This window comes from Sciurus carolinensis, chromosome 2 (genome assembly GCF_902686445.1).
Source record: "Sciurus carolinensis chromosome 2, mSciCar1.2, whole genome shotgun sequence".
Lineage (NCBI taxonomy): Eukaryota > Metazoa > Chordata > Mammalia > Rodentia > Sciuridae > Sciurus > Sciurus carolinensis.
The window spans coordinates 53,745,250-53,762,547 of record NC_062214.1 but is presented as its reverse complement, the minus strand read 5'-3'; the positions used below and the strand labels follow the sequence as shown (position 1 = coordinate 53,762,547).

Genomic DNA, 17,298 nt, shown 5'->3' with positions numbered 1-17,298 from the left:
TGTGGCTGTTTTTGTCCTCCTCTTTGAGGATCTCTTTAACCTGGGATGAGGTGGAGTTGTGGGCAAGTTAAGATGCTTGCTCTGGGAGTTGGGGCAGGTGGGAGACTACTCCGGCTATGAAGTTGTGGGTTTGTGTGGAGACTAGAATTCTGTTTTCACCTTGCCTGTTCTACCACGGAGGCCCAGGAAGCAGGGATCTGGCCAGAGAGGGCACAAGATGCAGCGGGGAGCAGGGGATGTGGCCCCTTCCTTTAACTGGGTTCCGGCTCTCAGCTCCACAGGTGATTCGGAAGATTCGGGTGGAGCAATTTCCTGATGCCTCGGGTAGCCTGAAGCTCTGGTGCCAGTTTTTCAACATTCTTAGTGACTCAGTCCTGACTTGGGCCAAGGATCAGCGCCCAGTGGGCGAGGTGGGCAGGAGGTATGTAGCCTGTATACCACATGCAATGTATCTGGCTCACTAATTATAATAAGCATGTTGCGTATTGTCCTAATGCTTTGAATCTACACCTCATTTAATTTCCACAATAACCCTAAGAAGAGATTTCTGTTATTCCCATAGTAGAGATTAGGAAATTGAGGCTTAGAAGTCTTAAGTCACACAACTGGTAGGTGTCACAACTGCAAATCAGACCTGCATGATCCAGGATCAGTTCTTGACCTTGGAACCTCTTACTGCCTCCCAAGGGCTCCCAGAGCTGTGTTCACAGCAGCTCCTGAGAGTGGGGTTGAAGGCCCTGTGTCACTCTGATGGCCCTCACGAGAAGGGTCTCCATTCTCTGCAGTGCAGGGGATGAGGGACCTGCGGCCCTGGCCATAGTTCAGGCATCCCCGGTAGACTGCGGCGTGTATCGATGCACCATTCACAACGAGCACGGCTCTGCTTCCACTGACTTCTGCCTCAGCCCTGAGGGTGAGTGTGCCCTGTGGGGTGGGGAAGGGGTTCTGCCCGGCCTGGCCCCTGCAGGGTTGGGAGTGGGGTAGTCACCAGTGCAGAGTCCGCACAGGGTCTGGGTGGACCAGTCTGAAGGCAGCAGCTTCCTCTTCTTTTTCTCTACATAGTGTTGTCTGGATTCGTCTCCAGGGAGGAAGGTGAAGGTACGTGGCCCTTCTGGGGGAGGATGGGAGGGTGTTCCTGCCACCCCTGCCCTCTACAGGGAGGATCTTCAGTAAGGGCTTGGCTCCTGCCTTTTGCCACCCAGTTCAGGATATGACTGGGGGAGAATGGTGGCGGGGAACTCCTGTTTCAAAAGGTTGTGGGGGAGGAAGTGGCTAAGGAGGACAATTCCACCAGGATTTAATTCAACCCTGGGCTCTCCACCTATGTCAGTGTCCTTGATCAAGAGTAGGATTGACCACCAGGGCATGTCTTATCCTGCCAGCTCCCCACCCAGAGTTTCTCACCATGCTCTGTGGGTTCCTGCATTAGATTCACACAGGGAGCCTGCTAAAAATGCAGCTTCTTGGCCCCCACAGCAGACATCCTTAAAGCCTAGGAAGGACCTAGGAGCACTGCATTTGGTGATGGTGAGATACCCACAAAGTGTAACAAACACTTCAAAGGCTCAGAAATCAGGGGGAGGGTCCATATTGCTCCTGTAAGACTTGCACTAAGGCTTGGGCCCAGGAAAGTACGAGTGATGGAGACATTCAAGGAACTTCAGATGCATTAATTCCTTCATTCATTCCATCACATTTGATCACATGTTCACCCAACAAGTGTTCTTTGTTCAGTTATCAAATAATTTTTAAAAAAATTTTTTATGGTGCCAGGGATTAAACAGAAGACCTTGAGCATGCTAGGCAAGCCCTTGACCCCTGAGCTGATCCCCAGTTCTGATCTATCCCTTTTAAAATTAAAACCCTAACCCGAATCCCAGCTACTCAGGAGGCTGAAGCAGGAGGATCACAAGTTTGAGACCTAGGCAACTTAGCAAGCCCCTGTCTTAAAATAAGATTTTTAAAAAGGGCTGGGATATAGCTCAGTGGTAGAAAGCTTGCCTAATGTGTGAGATGTGAGACCCTGGGTACAACCCCCAGCACCACCAAAAAAAAATATTCTGACACAACCCCCTTTATTATCTTGGGGTTTTAGCAGTCACTAACTATTGTCTAAATTTAATAGCTAGAATTTTTCTGTATGGTTGTTTGCTTATCCTGATACATACAGATCCAGAAGAAAATGAAGAATAAGTACTTGAGTTTGCCCTTCCCTGTGTCCTTTTGACAAGTCTCCAATAGGTTTTTTTTTTTTTTTCTTTTCTCAGTTATGGGAATTGAATGGAGTGCCTTGCACATGCTAGGCAAGCCCTCTACTGATGTGCTACTTCTCCAACCCCTTTTAAAAATCTTATTTTGAGCCAGGCATGGTGACGCACCTGTTATCCCATCATCTTGGGAGCTAAGGCAGGAGGATTGCAAGTTCAAAGCCAGTCTCAGCAATTTAGCAAGGCCCTAAATCTTAGAGAGACCCTGTCTCAAAATATTAAAAAAGGTTAGACACATCAATGTTTATAGGAACTCAATTCACAATAGCTATTGTGGAACCAACCTAGATGCTCTTTGAGAGATGAATGGATAAAGAAATGGTGGTATATATATACACAATAGAATATTACTCAGTCATAAAGAAGAATAAAATGATGGCATTTGCAGGAGATGTGACTCAGTGGTTAAGTACCCCTGGGTTAAATCTGTGGTACAAAAAGAAAAAAGAAAAAAACAATAATAATCTTATTTTGAGACAGGATCTTGCTAAGTTGTCCAGGCCTCAAATTTGTGATCCTCCTACCTCCCGGTCACTGGGATTTATAGGCATGTGCCACTGTGCCCAGTTTCCAGTAGTTTTTGACAGCTTTCTTGTTTTCTGGTCTCACAGAATATTTCAGATCTATCCTGTGCACTTCCAACTAAGTGCTGCAGTCTACCATTTCTTTAGGGAGCTCTGGTTCCTTTTGGTGGGAAATGGTCTTTAGCAATCACAATTTGAGCATTAGGGGTGCTCACTGCTACTGGATTGGTCCTGAAAACTTTTTATTTCATCAAACAGGTTGGTTGAGGTGGAATCTTTATTCATTTGGTCAAAACACCTAATTCTAGAGCAAAGTAATTCTGGTATTCTGTATTGACTGCTACTGGCAAAAAAACACCCCTGCCTTCTGAGGATACTTGCTGAGCTCTTACTATATGATGGGTACCGCACAAGACTATTGATGACAAGGGTTGAATCAGATACGATTTCTGCCCCAAGCAGCTTTCAGTCTGGTGGGGGCCTCAAGGCCACCAAGAGCAGTTATGAACAGAAAGGGAGCACACAGGTGGACAGGTGGGAGGCTGGTCTGTCCTTTTCATCCCTGTGGATCCCTCGTTGTTCAGACAGGGTCTTCTAGTTTCCACATTTCTCCTGTTCCCCTTCAGTTGGAGAAGAGATTGAGATGACCCCCATGGTGTTTGCTAAGGGTCTGGCTGACTCTGGCTGCTGGGGGGACAAGCTCTTTGGGCGACTGGTGAGTGAGGAGCTCCGAGGGGATGGACATGGGTGTAACCTTCGGAAGGCCTCCCAGGCCAAGGTCATCTACGGGCTGGAACCCATCTTTGAGTCAGGCCGCACATGCATCATCAAGGTGTCCAGCCTGCTGGTGTTTGGGCCCAGCAGTGAGACTTCTCTCCTGGGCAGAAACTACGATGTCACCATTCAGGTATTACTTCTTGTCATTGTACTGTCTCACCTCCTCTCCTTTCCCAGTTTCATTGGGAAGCCCAATGTGGGGACAGAAGCCATCTCAATATCAGTCTTATGAGGTTCCTATAATGACCCTAGAGGGGAAGCTAAGATATAGCCTGGAATCTAGACATGACCTCAGAGAACATGAGAGCTTCAAAACCATTTGGGACCTAGTTTAAAAAAAAAAAAAAAAAAATATATATATATATATATATATATATATATATATATATATTTTTTTTTTTTTTTTTTTTTTTTTTTTTGCAGTAGAAATTTTTCCCCCTGCTTCAAACCTGATCTCTCGTAGAGGTCTTATTTACATGGGAGATAAAAAAGGAATGATGTGGATAGGGAGGATAGTCTACCCTGTTTTCCATTGAGGGGCCCCGGGGACACTGCCACCTGGCATTAAGGCTCCAAGAAACAGTTCAGAAACATTCTGAAAACCTCAATTTGAAAAAAATCCGTAGCCCTTGTTATTCAATTGAGAAGATGAGTCACAGAGAAAGGAGCAGGAAGGAGTGAGCCCCACTGTACCCCAGGGTTGGCATTCCCCTGGAGTCCCTTGGCAGAGCTGGGGAACTTCCTGTTGATTAGATTTGGTTTCCTCTAATCCACAGGGGTGCAAGATCCAGAACATGAGCAGGGAGTACTGTAAAATCTTCGCAGCTGAAGCTCGGGCATCACCTGGCTTTGGAGAGGTGCCTGAGTAAGTGCATGGGAAGTGGGGACATACAGTGTGTGGAGCTGTTGCCTCACAGTTATGCAAAGACAGTGATTTCCCAGCCCCCCATGGGGCATCCTGTGGCCAGGTGCAAATAGGCTCATACTACCCCATGCTCAGCTCAAAGGTCCTACAATATCTAGAAATGAAGACCTCAAGATTCACTCTCCACTTGAGAAAAGTCTCTGGTTGAGTCTCCTCCCACCTATCCTAATTCCCCACCTTTTAACCCAATATTTACCTATTGTAACTTATGCATAGCAGATTCTGGGTCTCTGTGGAAGATGTGGGGTGGGCTAAGCTAAACAAACTGGTCAGGACTCTCCCATGTGTGCAGGAGGGTTAGTGTAGACTTCTGTAGGAGTCAGCTGTGAGTGATAATTGTTTCTGTTCTGAGACTTGAACTCTGACCCTTGCATATCTGGGGTTTGACCGGTATCGAGCCATGATTTGTTTGAATCCTCTCTGGAGGTAACTTTTCTATCTGACACATACTGACCTCAGCCCTTGCCCAAGCACAGTCAACCTGGGACCATAGCAGGGTTTGGTTCTGGTCCCACTGATCACAGAGAATAGACAAGACTCTGATGTCAATGGCCTCCATTTCCTTTCCTGAACTCAGGATGGAGCCTTTGGGAAAGACCCTCCTTTTAGAATCAATAATATAGAATGGGGTTGGAGGGATGCGCTCTCTGGGGCCACACATGCTGCTTACTGCAGAGTTCCACTATGTTTAGGATCATCCCACTCTATCTGATCTACCGGCCTGCCAACAATATCCCATATGCTACCCTGGAGGAGGACCTGGGCAAGCCCCTGGAGTCTTACTGTTCCCGGGAATGGGGCTGTGCTGGGGCTCCAACAGCATCTAGCAACTCTGAGGCCTTGCAGAAATGCCAGACCTTTCAGCACTGGCTATATCAGTGGACAAATGGCAGCTTCCTTGTCACAGATTTGGCAGGTATGAGGGTGTGAGGATGCACAGGTGCATGGATATAAAAGCATGCAGAGAAGGCAGAACTGTAGTGCATGTTTGACAATTTACAAAGCATGTTTGTATCTCTTCTCCTTTGCTTTTCACAACAGTCTTATAATGTAGATTGGACAGGGAAAATTTTGCATGCAATCCTAATATACACCAGGCCCTCACGTCACCCCATCTATAACTGCTGTTGCATTTAAAGGAGTCAAATTCGGGCCCACTAAAAGTTAAAAGAAATCTGTTTCAAGTAATGTTACATAGGATCTATTTCAAAACCACAATTACCCTTTCCGTTTTCAAAACTTCCTATCGCTGCAGCTTGGCTCTGGATTTTCTCACTCTCCAAACCTCCCAAACTATCTTCCATCCTAGTGCAATAGCTTTATTGTGACTTGTCCTCTTCCTCCATTTTTGTTAGCTTTTAAATATAAGCCAATGCAGTCTGTTTGGCCTCCTTTTTGTTGCATCTATATGTGCCCATTACCCAGAAACTCCATAACAAAGGAAGGCCAAAAGCATGAATTCTCCTTCATTCTTTAACCAATTCTCTCCAGGCCAAGCTCTTTAATCAGAACTGGACAGGGGAGAGAAAAAGAAAAAATGCTGTCTACAGTGGGAAGAGAGGTAGCTGGGAATATCGCACATTATTAAGTCTTGTCCCTGAGGCAAAAAGTGAGACCAGCCAGGCACTGTGGCACATGCTTATAATCCCAGAGACTCAGGAGGCTGAGGCAGTAGGATTGCAAGTTCAATGCCTGCCTGGGTAACTTAGTGAGACCCTGTCTCAAAATAAAAAGCAAGGGCTGGGGATGTAGCTCAGTGGTAAAAAGACTCTGGGTTCAATCCCAAGAATAATAAATAAATAAATAAATAAATAAATAAATAAATAAATAAAATGAGATAAATAAATAAAAGAGAGAAGACCAAGGGCCAGAGATATAAAATGGACTCCAAGTTGCTTTTCACTGGGTTAGTCTATACAATAATTATTGCGTATAGGAGGGGATTTGATAACATATCAAGCCATCACTATTCAACCTATTAAGTCACAAATGCATGCTTCCTCTCTTCTATTCAATATTCATTAAATATTGGGGAGATAAAAGATAAATTGGTAATAGTCACTGTCTTCAAGAAGCTGTGAGAAATAGTTTCTGCCATGAAATGATAACATGGTGTCATAGGACACCATGACTTTGGAGTCAGAATAGTTTAGGTCCAGACCCCATTGCCCCATTGCTTTCTCTGCTTCTCAAAGAAGAAAACCAAAGCTCAGACAGGTTAGGTCTTTTTATTTCCTTTCTCTCTCTAGGAATACTGTCTTCCTACCTGTTGTCAGGATTAAATGAGATCATATTTTGGAAAGCCTGCAAACTGAAATTCTGTGCAATTGTGAGGGATCATTATAATGCAAAATGGAATGTGAGAAATACTGAAAGAAATGAAAATAAATTGATATTTACTTCATAACAGCTGTGCTTCAGACACTGAGCTAGAGTCCTACATGTATTGTGATCTTCTCACCACCCCTGTAAGATGGGCATTATTGTTTTCTTTCACAGTTGCAGATTAGAGGATTATGTGACTTGGTAAATTCACATGACCTAGAAGTGAGAAAACTGAAATATAAATCTAGATCTGTCTGGTTCTAAAGCTAACATTGTTCTACTCCATTATGTGATGGTCCTCAGCCCTGTTAGTGAAAGGCAGCCCCTTAGAAAAATGCTGAGCAGTTTGAAAATGGGAAAAGAGGATCACAAATCTAATACATGAATGCTTAGATACTAGGGTGGACTGAGAAGGGTGGAAAATTTTTCTCTCCGTCATCATTTGGTCAGGCTCTGTTCTTCCAAGGCTGTCTTGACCATCTGGCTTTCTGGAGCACTTGCCTGCTGCCTTTATGAGTAGGGTAGAAGCCAGTCTTATCCAGTGATACCTTTCTGCTGGTCCACACCACACTTATCCTCTCACTCCCATCTTCTTTCTCTTGGATAGGCTACTACTCTAAGAGGAAGGAGTTGTTAGTCCAAAGCCAGAATCCAGTCCAGTTAGTGACCTGGTTTGATCTAGTAGAGGCAGGCTTACATAGCTGGAAGAGTTTGGGCTCTAGGAGTCAGGAAAACAGAACATTTACTTTGACTCACAATGATCATTGCATAATTAGTGCTCAGTTATTGAATGAATAAGTATGACTTGCCCAAGTCATTGAGCCTATTTTAAAAAATGGGAAGATGACTAATACCAGTGTGTTAGGTTTTTGTCACTGTGACCAAATACCTGCCACAAACAAAAAGTTTATTTTCACTTGTGGTTTCATGGTTGACCAATTCCATTGTTCTGGGCCTGAGATGAGGCAGAACATCATGGTGGAAGTGTATGGCAGAAGAGAGTTGGTTAACTCATGGCAGCAGGGAAACAGAAAGAGAGAGAGACAGACACAGAAGGACTGAGAACAAACTAAATCCTTCCAGGGAACACACTCAGCGACCTACTTCTTCTAAATAGGTACCACCTCCCAATAATCCATTCAAATTATTGATCCATCAAGTGGGTTAATCCATTGATGAGGTCAGAGCGCTCATGATCCATCATTTCCTAAAAACCCCACCTCTAGACATTGCTGCATTGGGGTACCAAGCTTTACCACATGAGCTTCTGGGGGACATTGCAGATCAAAACCATAACAATTAGTAATACAGAGGCCTGTGAACTGCCTGTGAGTCTGGCTGGTGGTGATGATTTTTGAGAGGATGCCTGAAGACCTGCCTCTAGTGAACTCTGGGAAGTTCCCATCTAAAGTGATGTCTATGCTAGAGACATGGAGGCCTAGGACCCAGCCAGGCTGCCATCAACCCTTGACTTTCTCTCTTTTCAGGGGTTGACTGGAAGATGACTGATGTTCAGATTGCTACCAAACTGCGAGGGTGAGTGGTTCTTGGGGATAGCACACTCTAGAGGGTCTTCTTAGGATGTTGGATATCCTAATTCCTTCTGATTCTCCATCCCCGAGGTGCTGGGCTTGGGGCCAAATGGTTCTAGTCACACCCATAGCCATGGGTGTGACTAGACCTAAGACCCTAAGACCCCTGACCCCAGGTCTGGACTGGCACCTATAATTAATGCCCACATATATGTTCTCCTGCAATTCTGGGCCTTCAGGGACTCCTCTGCTCCTTCTCAATGCAGGTGGGAAAGGGTCCTGCGATTAGCCTTTTGACCTCAAGTCTGCATCAGTTTATATTTAAAAGGAAAACTCTTCTCACACCACAGGATGGCCCACAAGTGAATCCTGTGTGTCAAGGTATAATATGACCAGTTTTAAAATCGATATTTGGGATGCCGCCACCTGAAATAGCACCCAGGGGAATAGGACAGGATGTACCCTGGTTGTGGCCACCCCAAAGTCAGCTCCCAAGGGCCTGTCACTCAGGGTGGGACCCACTCAGCTCTTACTGTTTGGCTGCAGATACCAAGGCCTCAAGGAGAGCTGTTTCCCTGCCCTGCTGGACCAGTTTGTCTCTTCCCACCAGTGCAACACCTACTGTGCAATGCTGGGGCTGAAACCCCTCAAGGGCCCTGAGACTACCCACCCCCAAGCCAAGGCCAAAGGCTCCAAGAGTCCATCTGCTGGCAGGAAGGGCCCCCAGCTGAGTCCTCAGCCCCAGAAGAAAGGCCTCCCTAGTCCTCAGGGCACCCGGAAGAGTGCTCCAAGCTCCAAGGCCACCTCTCAGGCCTCAGAGGCAGTCACTATCCAGTCATTGGGACAGCCTCCCATCCAAGATGGAGGCTCCAAGGCCCAGGGCATGCGGTAGCCCCAGCAGGAGGCTGGGAGCCTCCACCCAGCAGCAGACCAACCAGGAAGCAGCTTGAACCGGATGGAGACATTCTCAATACAGAACAAACCAGAGAAGGTGCCCTAAGGAGGCACTTCTTGGGGACCTCTCTGAGCAGCCTCTCCTCAGTCAACTCCTCATTGGATGGCTTTGGGCACGGCATACAGCCCATTGGCCTCTCCTGGTGCCATTGTCAACCAGGGCTTGCAGGCCTTAAGCAGGCCCCACCTCCAAGTGCCTGGAGAGCTAGGCCCTTCTTGAAGTTTACACATGCCACTGCTGGAGGCTTCCCCAAGTCCCCTGCATGATTTCTGTACCCTGATCCCTTGCCCCAGCCAAACACTGCAATGAATGTTGTACTCTGGGGGCCTGGGGGCCAACATTTGCTGTTTTGCCCATTTGGCCTCTATCTCTTCCTGTCCTCAAGGCTCCAGACTTTTCTCTGTTGGGTCTGACCTGGTGATTTTCAGGGTATCTTCTTCCAGCTACTTAGCTTGATTCATGCTAGCTTATCCCGCAACTAACTGTCCCTGAGCATGCACAGTGCTCAGGGCCCTTCCAGAGCCTGTCATGTCCTTCTGCCGTAGTCTTTGATGATGTGTGCTCCTGCTCTTTCTTCCCATCACTTGGGCACTCATTCCCCTACTCCCATGCTCTCTTGTACCTCCATCCCAACCCCATTCTTTGAGTTGCAGCTGACTGCCCATCATCAATTCTTTGCTTGTCCCTTTGTCCCAGTCCTCCCCTAGCCCTGACCCCACATCCAGTCCACCATTATTCAGGTGAGGCCCAGTCCCTCTGGTCTCTCCCTCCCTTTTAGTGCCCTCTTCCTCTACCTCTCCCAGAGTCTCTGCTCATGAGGTGAGACCTGGCATGAGGGTGCCAGCAGCAATAGCCAGAGAGAGAGTGTTGACTTTGAGGGGCCTCAGGCTTAATATTGAAAGGAGTGGGGTCACAGCAAGATTTGTATTCGCCTCTCAAAGGGATAAAGGGCTGGGGCTCTTCCTCATGGGGAAGTACACGTGGGTATTCTAGGAAGGATCCGTTCACCTGCTTGGGTGGAGTGTTCTCTACCTGGGAATTAGGACCCCTTGCCCCCAACCATTAGCTCTTGATCCTGGGGCTCCAGCTCTGGGCCGTCATGTATGGGCTTCTGAGGAAATTATGTGCTGGGCCCAACATCTGGGGCCCTTCCTGGACATCCCTCCTTGAGACCTGGAGTGGGGCAGGTCTGGAGCTAGCCTGTTCCCCTTGGAATGCAATAAAGGCAGCAACCGTGTGTCCTGCTTGCCCTCATCTGGTGTGGTTATAGTCAGGATCCCCTCTTCCCAGGTGGTCTATCTGAGGGTGTCTTATAGTTCCTGGGTCCACCGGAAAAACGAATCTACGTTTTGGCTCCTCGCCTGAAGTTCCAGCTCAGTCTTCTGTGGCCACAATTGGACAGTCTGTGCTAGTTGTACAATTGAGCTGATGGCTTGTGTCCCTTAGCAAGGTGTTTGGGGACTTAATGACTTTGGAATTGCACCTTTGTTTGGAAGAGGAACATGAATGAAGGAACCTAGAAAGGAAGAACAGAGTTGGGGACTCTACAGAAACTCCCTGTATCTCTGGCTGCCGCCATCACAGCAAGACCGGTCTGGATGTCAAGCAGCATCTGCCCCCCAGCTACTTACTGACCCTTACATGCTTCTCAGTTCCACCTCACCTGACCCAGGGCCTTTCCTCACCTGATGTTTCCCCCTCCATTCTGATGTTTTTAACTGCTCTACCTCCTTTATGCTCAGGTGGTTCCCGACTTCCTTCTCTTGCTCCAGTGGGCCCTTAGTTCTCCCAACCTACATACCCAGCTTACTTTGGTGAACTGAGAGCTGGAATATTGTTCATCCATTTATTCATTTACCCATTCATTCAGCAGACATATAGTGAGCACCTACTTTATGCCAGCCCCATATATGCTGGGAGGCAAAGATGTCTAGGCAGTCTCAGGAGAGAATGCCCATCCTAAAGGGTGCTTGAGTTTTGAGCAACAGAAATGAACTTGGACCAACTTAAGCAAAAGAAGGGTTCATGGGAAAAATGTTGGGGTAGTTCATGGAACCAAAAGAATAGTTGAACAATTTATTAGCCCTGGGGAGAGCAGGAGCCAGGGCAGCTCCAGTACTCATCCCCAGGAGTTGTTGTTATTGGTCCCAGTGTCTCCCTCCACTCAGGATCCAAATTCCAGGTAAGAGAAGCTGGTCTGGAGCTCATGTCTTCACAGAATGAGAGAGAGGCAGTTTCTCAAAGGATGGGGATTCTTACCAGAAGAATTGTGGAGAGTGGAAGGGTAGAAAGGGGTTTGGTAGACAAAACCAAAAGATATTCCCCGACACACACATGGTTCTTCCCATCTGATATATTGACTCTTCCACATACAACCAAAAGCAAATTTCTCTATCCTTAGGGAACTCCAGGTCATATCCAACTACTAAGTCCAGGTGTAATGACAGGGCTACTGTTTCTCTAAAGTCCAGTTGTCACTAGTCATAATCTACCTCTTTTATTTTTGTCAAACTAAATCCCACTTTGAAATTCTTCAACCATGAAACTGGTAAAATTAACCATGTTCAACTAAAATTATATAACCCAGCAAGAAAGATGGTTATAAGTAAAGACTACAGGCCATTTCTACAGCTACTCATGAGAACTAGTGTCTATGATTAGAACTTTTTGGCCTGTTGGAGTTCAGTTCTGAAATCCAGGCCCTTAGTGGTGCTGCCTTTATGACAGATACTTACTGCTAGACATGGCAGTACCAGGAAGCACACCAGGAATCTTCCATGTCCATCTCTAGTCCTGGCCATGTAGCAGCAACCATATTTTCTCTCCACAGGTTCATCATTCTAGCTATGCCCATAACCTCTTATTATCTGTCCCTCAGAGGCATGAGGAACCTGAGATTGGCTTCCCTTTCAGTTGAATCATTACTCCCTCTTTGAGGATGTGTTTCTCCCTTGGGAACTGAAACCTCTACACCAGCCTGGTTCCAAACCTCAAGCATGAGAAAAGCAGTAAGATATGGTGATAGCATGTCCATCTTTTCACCTCTTCCTAGCCCTGTACGGGAAATAGCTCCATGTCTGATTGATGGTTCAGTTTACACTTTCTCCTGCAGGCCTGCGTCAGCCTCTCAGGTTGCTGTATTTGGTGCTATAGCTGAGTTTTATTTTATTTTTTAATTTTTTGCAGTACTGGGGATTGAACCCAGGGCCTTGTGCTTGCGAGGCAAACACTCTACCAACTGAGCTATATCCCCAGCCCTATAGCTGAGTTTTCAACACACCATTTCACCATCCTATCAAGTCATCTGCTTCTGGTCTATGGAAATCTCACAAGATGAGTGGAGGCCCTGTGCACCAACCCATTACTTTTGTTGTAAACTGAATTCTTTGGTTGAGTATAAGGTGTGAGGATACCACAGTGATATTTGTGGCATTTGATAATTCACTGTATGTTGATGGAGGGAGAGGCATGATGAGTAAGGAGAACCAATCCAAATCCAGAACAAGTTACTGCCCCCCCGCCTTAGGGTCATAGGTGTAGACTGAGGGAAGCTTGGCAGTGTGGTAGGAGGAGGCTTAGTGGGGGAGTGAGTAAGCCATCCACATATACTGCTTGTGCCTTTAGAGTCCCATCCTGGAGTGACTGTGTCTACCTGACTTCATGGCTGGTGGATCACACAATTCCAAGAGGACAGCATAGCTGCCTTGCCATAGCCAAGTATGGACTCCCCAGAGCCTTGTGGAGAACCAGAAGGGTATTTCTCAAAAGGATAATGGTTCCCTGTTGGCCAGAGCATCACTTGGTTCTGAATGCTGGGTTCCCCTACCAAACATCTCTTAGCAGGACTTGCCACATGCTCCCTAGAGCACTCTGCTCTGTCACAGGCTCCACATGGCTTGCTGCTGTGCCACAGACAGACACATTAAGCACCACTGAGTCTGGCAGGTCATGTGAACTCGTGGCAGAACCAGTTATACTAAAGGCTTTTCCCATGGGAGAGCTTTCACTTGCTCTTGGAGCAGCTCAAAGCTAGCAGCCTACTAGGTCAGTCAGTAATTGGTTTGGAGTAAGATCCCCCAAAGTGGCACACATTGCCTAGAATTAGGCCTTAGTGGTAAGGAGTTTGGCCCACTTATGAAGGAAATGTTCAACCCCCAGAAAGTTTTCAAGGGGGCAATGTTTGCATTGTTTGTGTTTTCATGTGATTTATCTCTGACCTCTGACATACATATGTCTTACCCCTAAGGCACCCAGGGAAACTGCTGTCCCCCAGAGCCTTCTATGGACCTAGATAGATGGGCACAGATCCTTTTGGGGGAAGGCTGCAAGGAAGGGTCACGATATGCATCAAATGTTAAAATAAGCCTTTCCTTCAAAAAGATATTTGGATATTTGACTTCCTCTCCAGTTAAAATCTAGAGAGGGAGATCTTGACTTTACCTTGGCAGCTTGAGATAGACCTGTTGGCCCAACCGGGAATTACTGCCCGACCAGTCACAACACTTACTAGGTGGTATTTTAGGAACTGCCTGTCCTTTTTCATTCCCAGGACTCAGTGATTGATTAACCATAGCTCAAGATCTGGTTTCCATGTCCATGTCTATTTTCATGACCATCCATCCAACTTTGTTCCTGACTATCTCTGACGCTGAAGTCAGGGAGTTTATATTTATAGCAGCTCTTCCAACCAGCATTCCAGGCCTAGAGAGGAAGCCAGCAGAGCCTCACCCATTTATTTCTCAGGGCAAGGAGGAAACCCACCTTCCAATCCTGCTAGAGGACGATGAGAGGGCAGGTGGGTTGGATACATGCCAGGGACTCAATAAAGCATTTTTGTCTTCTGAAATCTTTGAATTACTTCCTTTCTTGGATTTTTGGTTGTTTTTGTTTTTGTTTGTTTGTTTGTTTGTTTTTATGAGATGGGAGTTTTGCTGTATTTTCCAGCCTGGCCCCAAACATTTGGGTTTAAGCGATCCTTCTGCCTCAGCCTCCCAAGTACCTGGGATTTTAGGCACACACTACCACACTTGGCTCGTTAGGTCTTTTAATATAGTATGAGCCAAAATTTGGTCCAGAGTTGTGTTATCCAAGTCCCCTAAAACAGAACTGTATCTGATTACATGAGTTTCTATACCAAGTGAAGAATCTCTGACATGTGAACATATCAATAAATACAACCTGAACCAGAAGTATGTTCTTCTCATCTTGGTCAAACACCTTTAATACGTTTCTATAAATATCCTATGTTTGTTGTTGTTTGTTTTTGTTTTTTGTTTTTTGGTACTGGGGATTAAACCCAGGGACACTCAACCACAGAATCACATCCCCAGCCCTTTTTAGTTTTTGAGACAGGGTATCGCTAAGTTGCTTAGGGTCTTGCTAAATTGCTGAGGCTGGCTTTGATCCTCCTGCCTCAGCCTCCCAAGCACTGGGATTACAGGCGTGCGCCACCACTCCTGGTTCTGTATGTTTTTGACAATATATATCTGCTAGTTGATACGGTTTCTTCCAAGTAAGACTTTTTTTTTCTGATATGATTCTGCTCCCCCCACCTCCCCCATTGCCTGGCTGTTCTGGGGCTCCAATTCAGCCTTGGGCAAGCTTAGCAAGTGCTATACTGACTGAGCTCCATCCCCCAGCCCTGTGATTCTGCTTCTTATTCTCCAGGATTATTTCAAATGTGGCATCTGAATAGTAATATAGTGTGGGGCAGGAGGGAAGCTCTTTGCTCTCTCCTGCAAAAGGAGATCAGAAGGAAATGTTTCTGTGGGGTTGTATTCGGGGTTTTTATGTCCTCTGAATATTCCCAGACATCACTGATCCAATTGACAGGATTCTACCCTTTTCTGAGATGGAGTGAGTTGTGAATTCAGCTACTGGTGAATTTAGCAATTTTAAAGAATTAATCTCTGGGTATATTTTTAAACAAACTCAGTGGATTTGAGCTGTAAAGAGAGTTCTACACAGTAATAGAAAGGTCATCCATGCCCTGAGGTAAGAAGATTTAAACTATCTTCCTCTAGCTTTAAAAGGTGTCCATTGATGTACAAAGACATCCTGACTACTTCCCCTTCCAGGATAGGAACAGGCATTTCAATGCTCTTCCCCCATCTCACCTTCACAACAACCTCCAGAAGAAAACCCTCGGTTCTTGGGGAAGGGAGAGCCCATCCCTGTCCTTTACCATCTTCTCTAGTGAGAACATCTGCATCTATTTGGGTTTCTAATTGCCAGCAACAGAAACCAGCTCTGACTTGCACCAGAATCAAAGGTGCCAGGGTAGCCCATGGATCTGAAGGAAGCCCTGGATAATAAGCCCAAGGGAAGATGGTTACTAGGTCAGCTAAGGACTGTGACCTCAGGACCCTGCTGGCCATTACCCTACATGTTCCCTTCTCATAATTCAAGTCTGACTTCCCCTTGTGACTATGGTTTCCACTCAAGAAAGACAACCTTAGCACTGGTCATATGTCTTCCTGAGGCCAGGGTAGCAGGGGTGTCATGAGACCCAGGAGGCATAATTTCTGCTTCCCTCTCATCCCCCCAGAGGGGCATATACCTTTAAAAAATGGCTAATAGAGAATATAAAGTAAGAGAGTCCTGGTTCTTTCTGCACACCAGAGAGAACCTGCTGGAAATGTGACAGGTGGCTCAGCACAAGGGTCATCACCCTGGAGAGGCCTTCATGCTGGGTCCCAGGGGCTTTGACACATGTCGCTAACCTGGCTAATCTATCCTGGGCAGACTCTGGGCCAGACTTTTGTAATTTGGTGCTCAGTACCCTGAGCTGGTCAAACACAAGAAGATTGCTTCATTCTGGTCACAGTTAGAAGAAAATGGAACTTGCGCACTAAAATTCACTTGCTAATTTTCAATGAGAAGCAGAACCATTCTGTGGATTGGGCACTTGTTTACCCAAGAAGAAAATTCTTGGCTATTTTTGAACCCAAGGGGAACCAAATTATCAGGTTTGGTGGGCTTAGAACAAGTCCAACAAGCCTCATTCTAAGATACCTCATTAAAAAAAAAAACCTTTTACTAATATTTATGGACTGCCTATAATATGCGATTATTGCATGTGCTGTGCTTATAATAGTGAACAAGACAGATACACAGTCCTCCCTCAGGGAGCTTACAGTCTACCAGGGGAAACAAATATTTAAAAATACAGCAAATGTATGATGGTGGGCTGGGGTTGTGGCTCAATGGCAGAGTGCTTGCCTACCATGTGTGAGGCACTGGGTTCAATCCTTAGCACCACATGTAAATAAACAAAGGCATTCTGTCCATCTACAATTAAAAAAAAATTTTTTTTAATGTATGATGGCAAATACAGAAGTAAAAAGTGCTATGAATTAGAAGAATGGGAGAGAATACCAGAAGGGGTGGATTCTAATTCTCATTGGAGGGTTTTGGGAGCCTCCCAGGACTTGACATTTGAACTGAGATCAGAAAGATACTGGTCAGATGGATACAGTAGCTACTTGGAGGAAGGGGGATCACAAGGCCGAAACCAGCCTAGGCAACTTAGCAAGACCCTATTTCAAAATAAAAAATAAAAAGAGCTCAGTTGTGTCTCAGTGGTAGAGCACTCCTGAGTTCAATTCCCAGTGCCACAAAAAAAATAAATAAATAAAATAAATCATTCCCTTTGCTGCTCACTTATTTGGACTGTACTTGAAACAGAAAGACTTACTGAGGAACCTCTCCTCCGCCTACTCTCCTCAGGTACTGCCTGAAGGGGCACATCCCACTCAATTAGGACAAATTTGAGCTCAATTGTGTAAGAGTGATAGATTTCTGAGGCCAAGTGACTCTCTTCAGGAGGCTCTAGGGGTACAGCTGCCTGAACCTTTGGGCAGGAGGTGCCCCCTACTGGTATCCAAAGGTCCTGGAATTTCACCTCACTGATTATCAGCGGTGACTCTATCTTATTTCCAAAGGGTGTACATGGGTCTCAGTCACTGTATACACAGCCTCGGGATGCACCATG

At 46.1% G+C, this 17,298-nt stretch overlaps 1 protein-coding gene and 1 non-coding gene across 2 annotated transcripts in view; one reads left to right on the top strand and one right to left on the bottom strand.

Moving 5' to 3' along the window:
- Positions 1-14,455, top strand: part of Alpk3 (alpha kinase 3) — a 58,919-nt gene extending 44,464 nt beyond the window's left edge. The window contains exons 7-14 of the mRNA XM_047538830.1: positions 274-421; positions 786-913; positions 1,063-1,098; positions 3,418-3,698; positions 4,345-4,433; positions 5,186-5,409; positions 8,306-8,354; positions 8,897-14,455. Of these exons, the coding sequence (XP_047394786.1) occupies positions 274-421; positions 786-913; positions 1,063-1,098; positions 3,418-3,698; positions 4,345-4,433; positions 5,186-5,409; positions 8,306-8,354; positions 8,897-9,242 (1,301 nt within the window). The 3' untranslated portion in view covers positions 9,243-14,455. The remainder of the gene's footprint in view (positions 1-273; positions 422-785; positions 914-1,062; positions 1,099-3,417; positions 3,699-4,344; positions 4,434-5,185; positions 5,410-8,305; positions 8,355-8,896) is intronic.
- Positions 12,486-12,559, bottom strand: Trnaa-cgc (transfer RNA alanine (anticodon CGC)). The gene has a single exon. It is a non-coding gene; the product is annotated as a tRNA-Ala (tRNA).
- Positions 14,456-17,298: the final 2,843 nt, after the last annotated feature.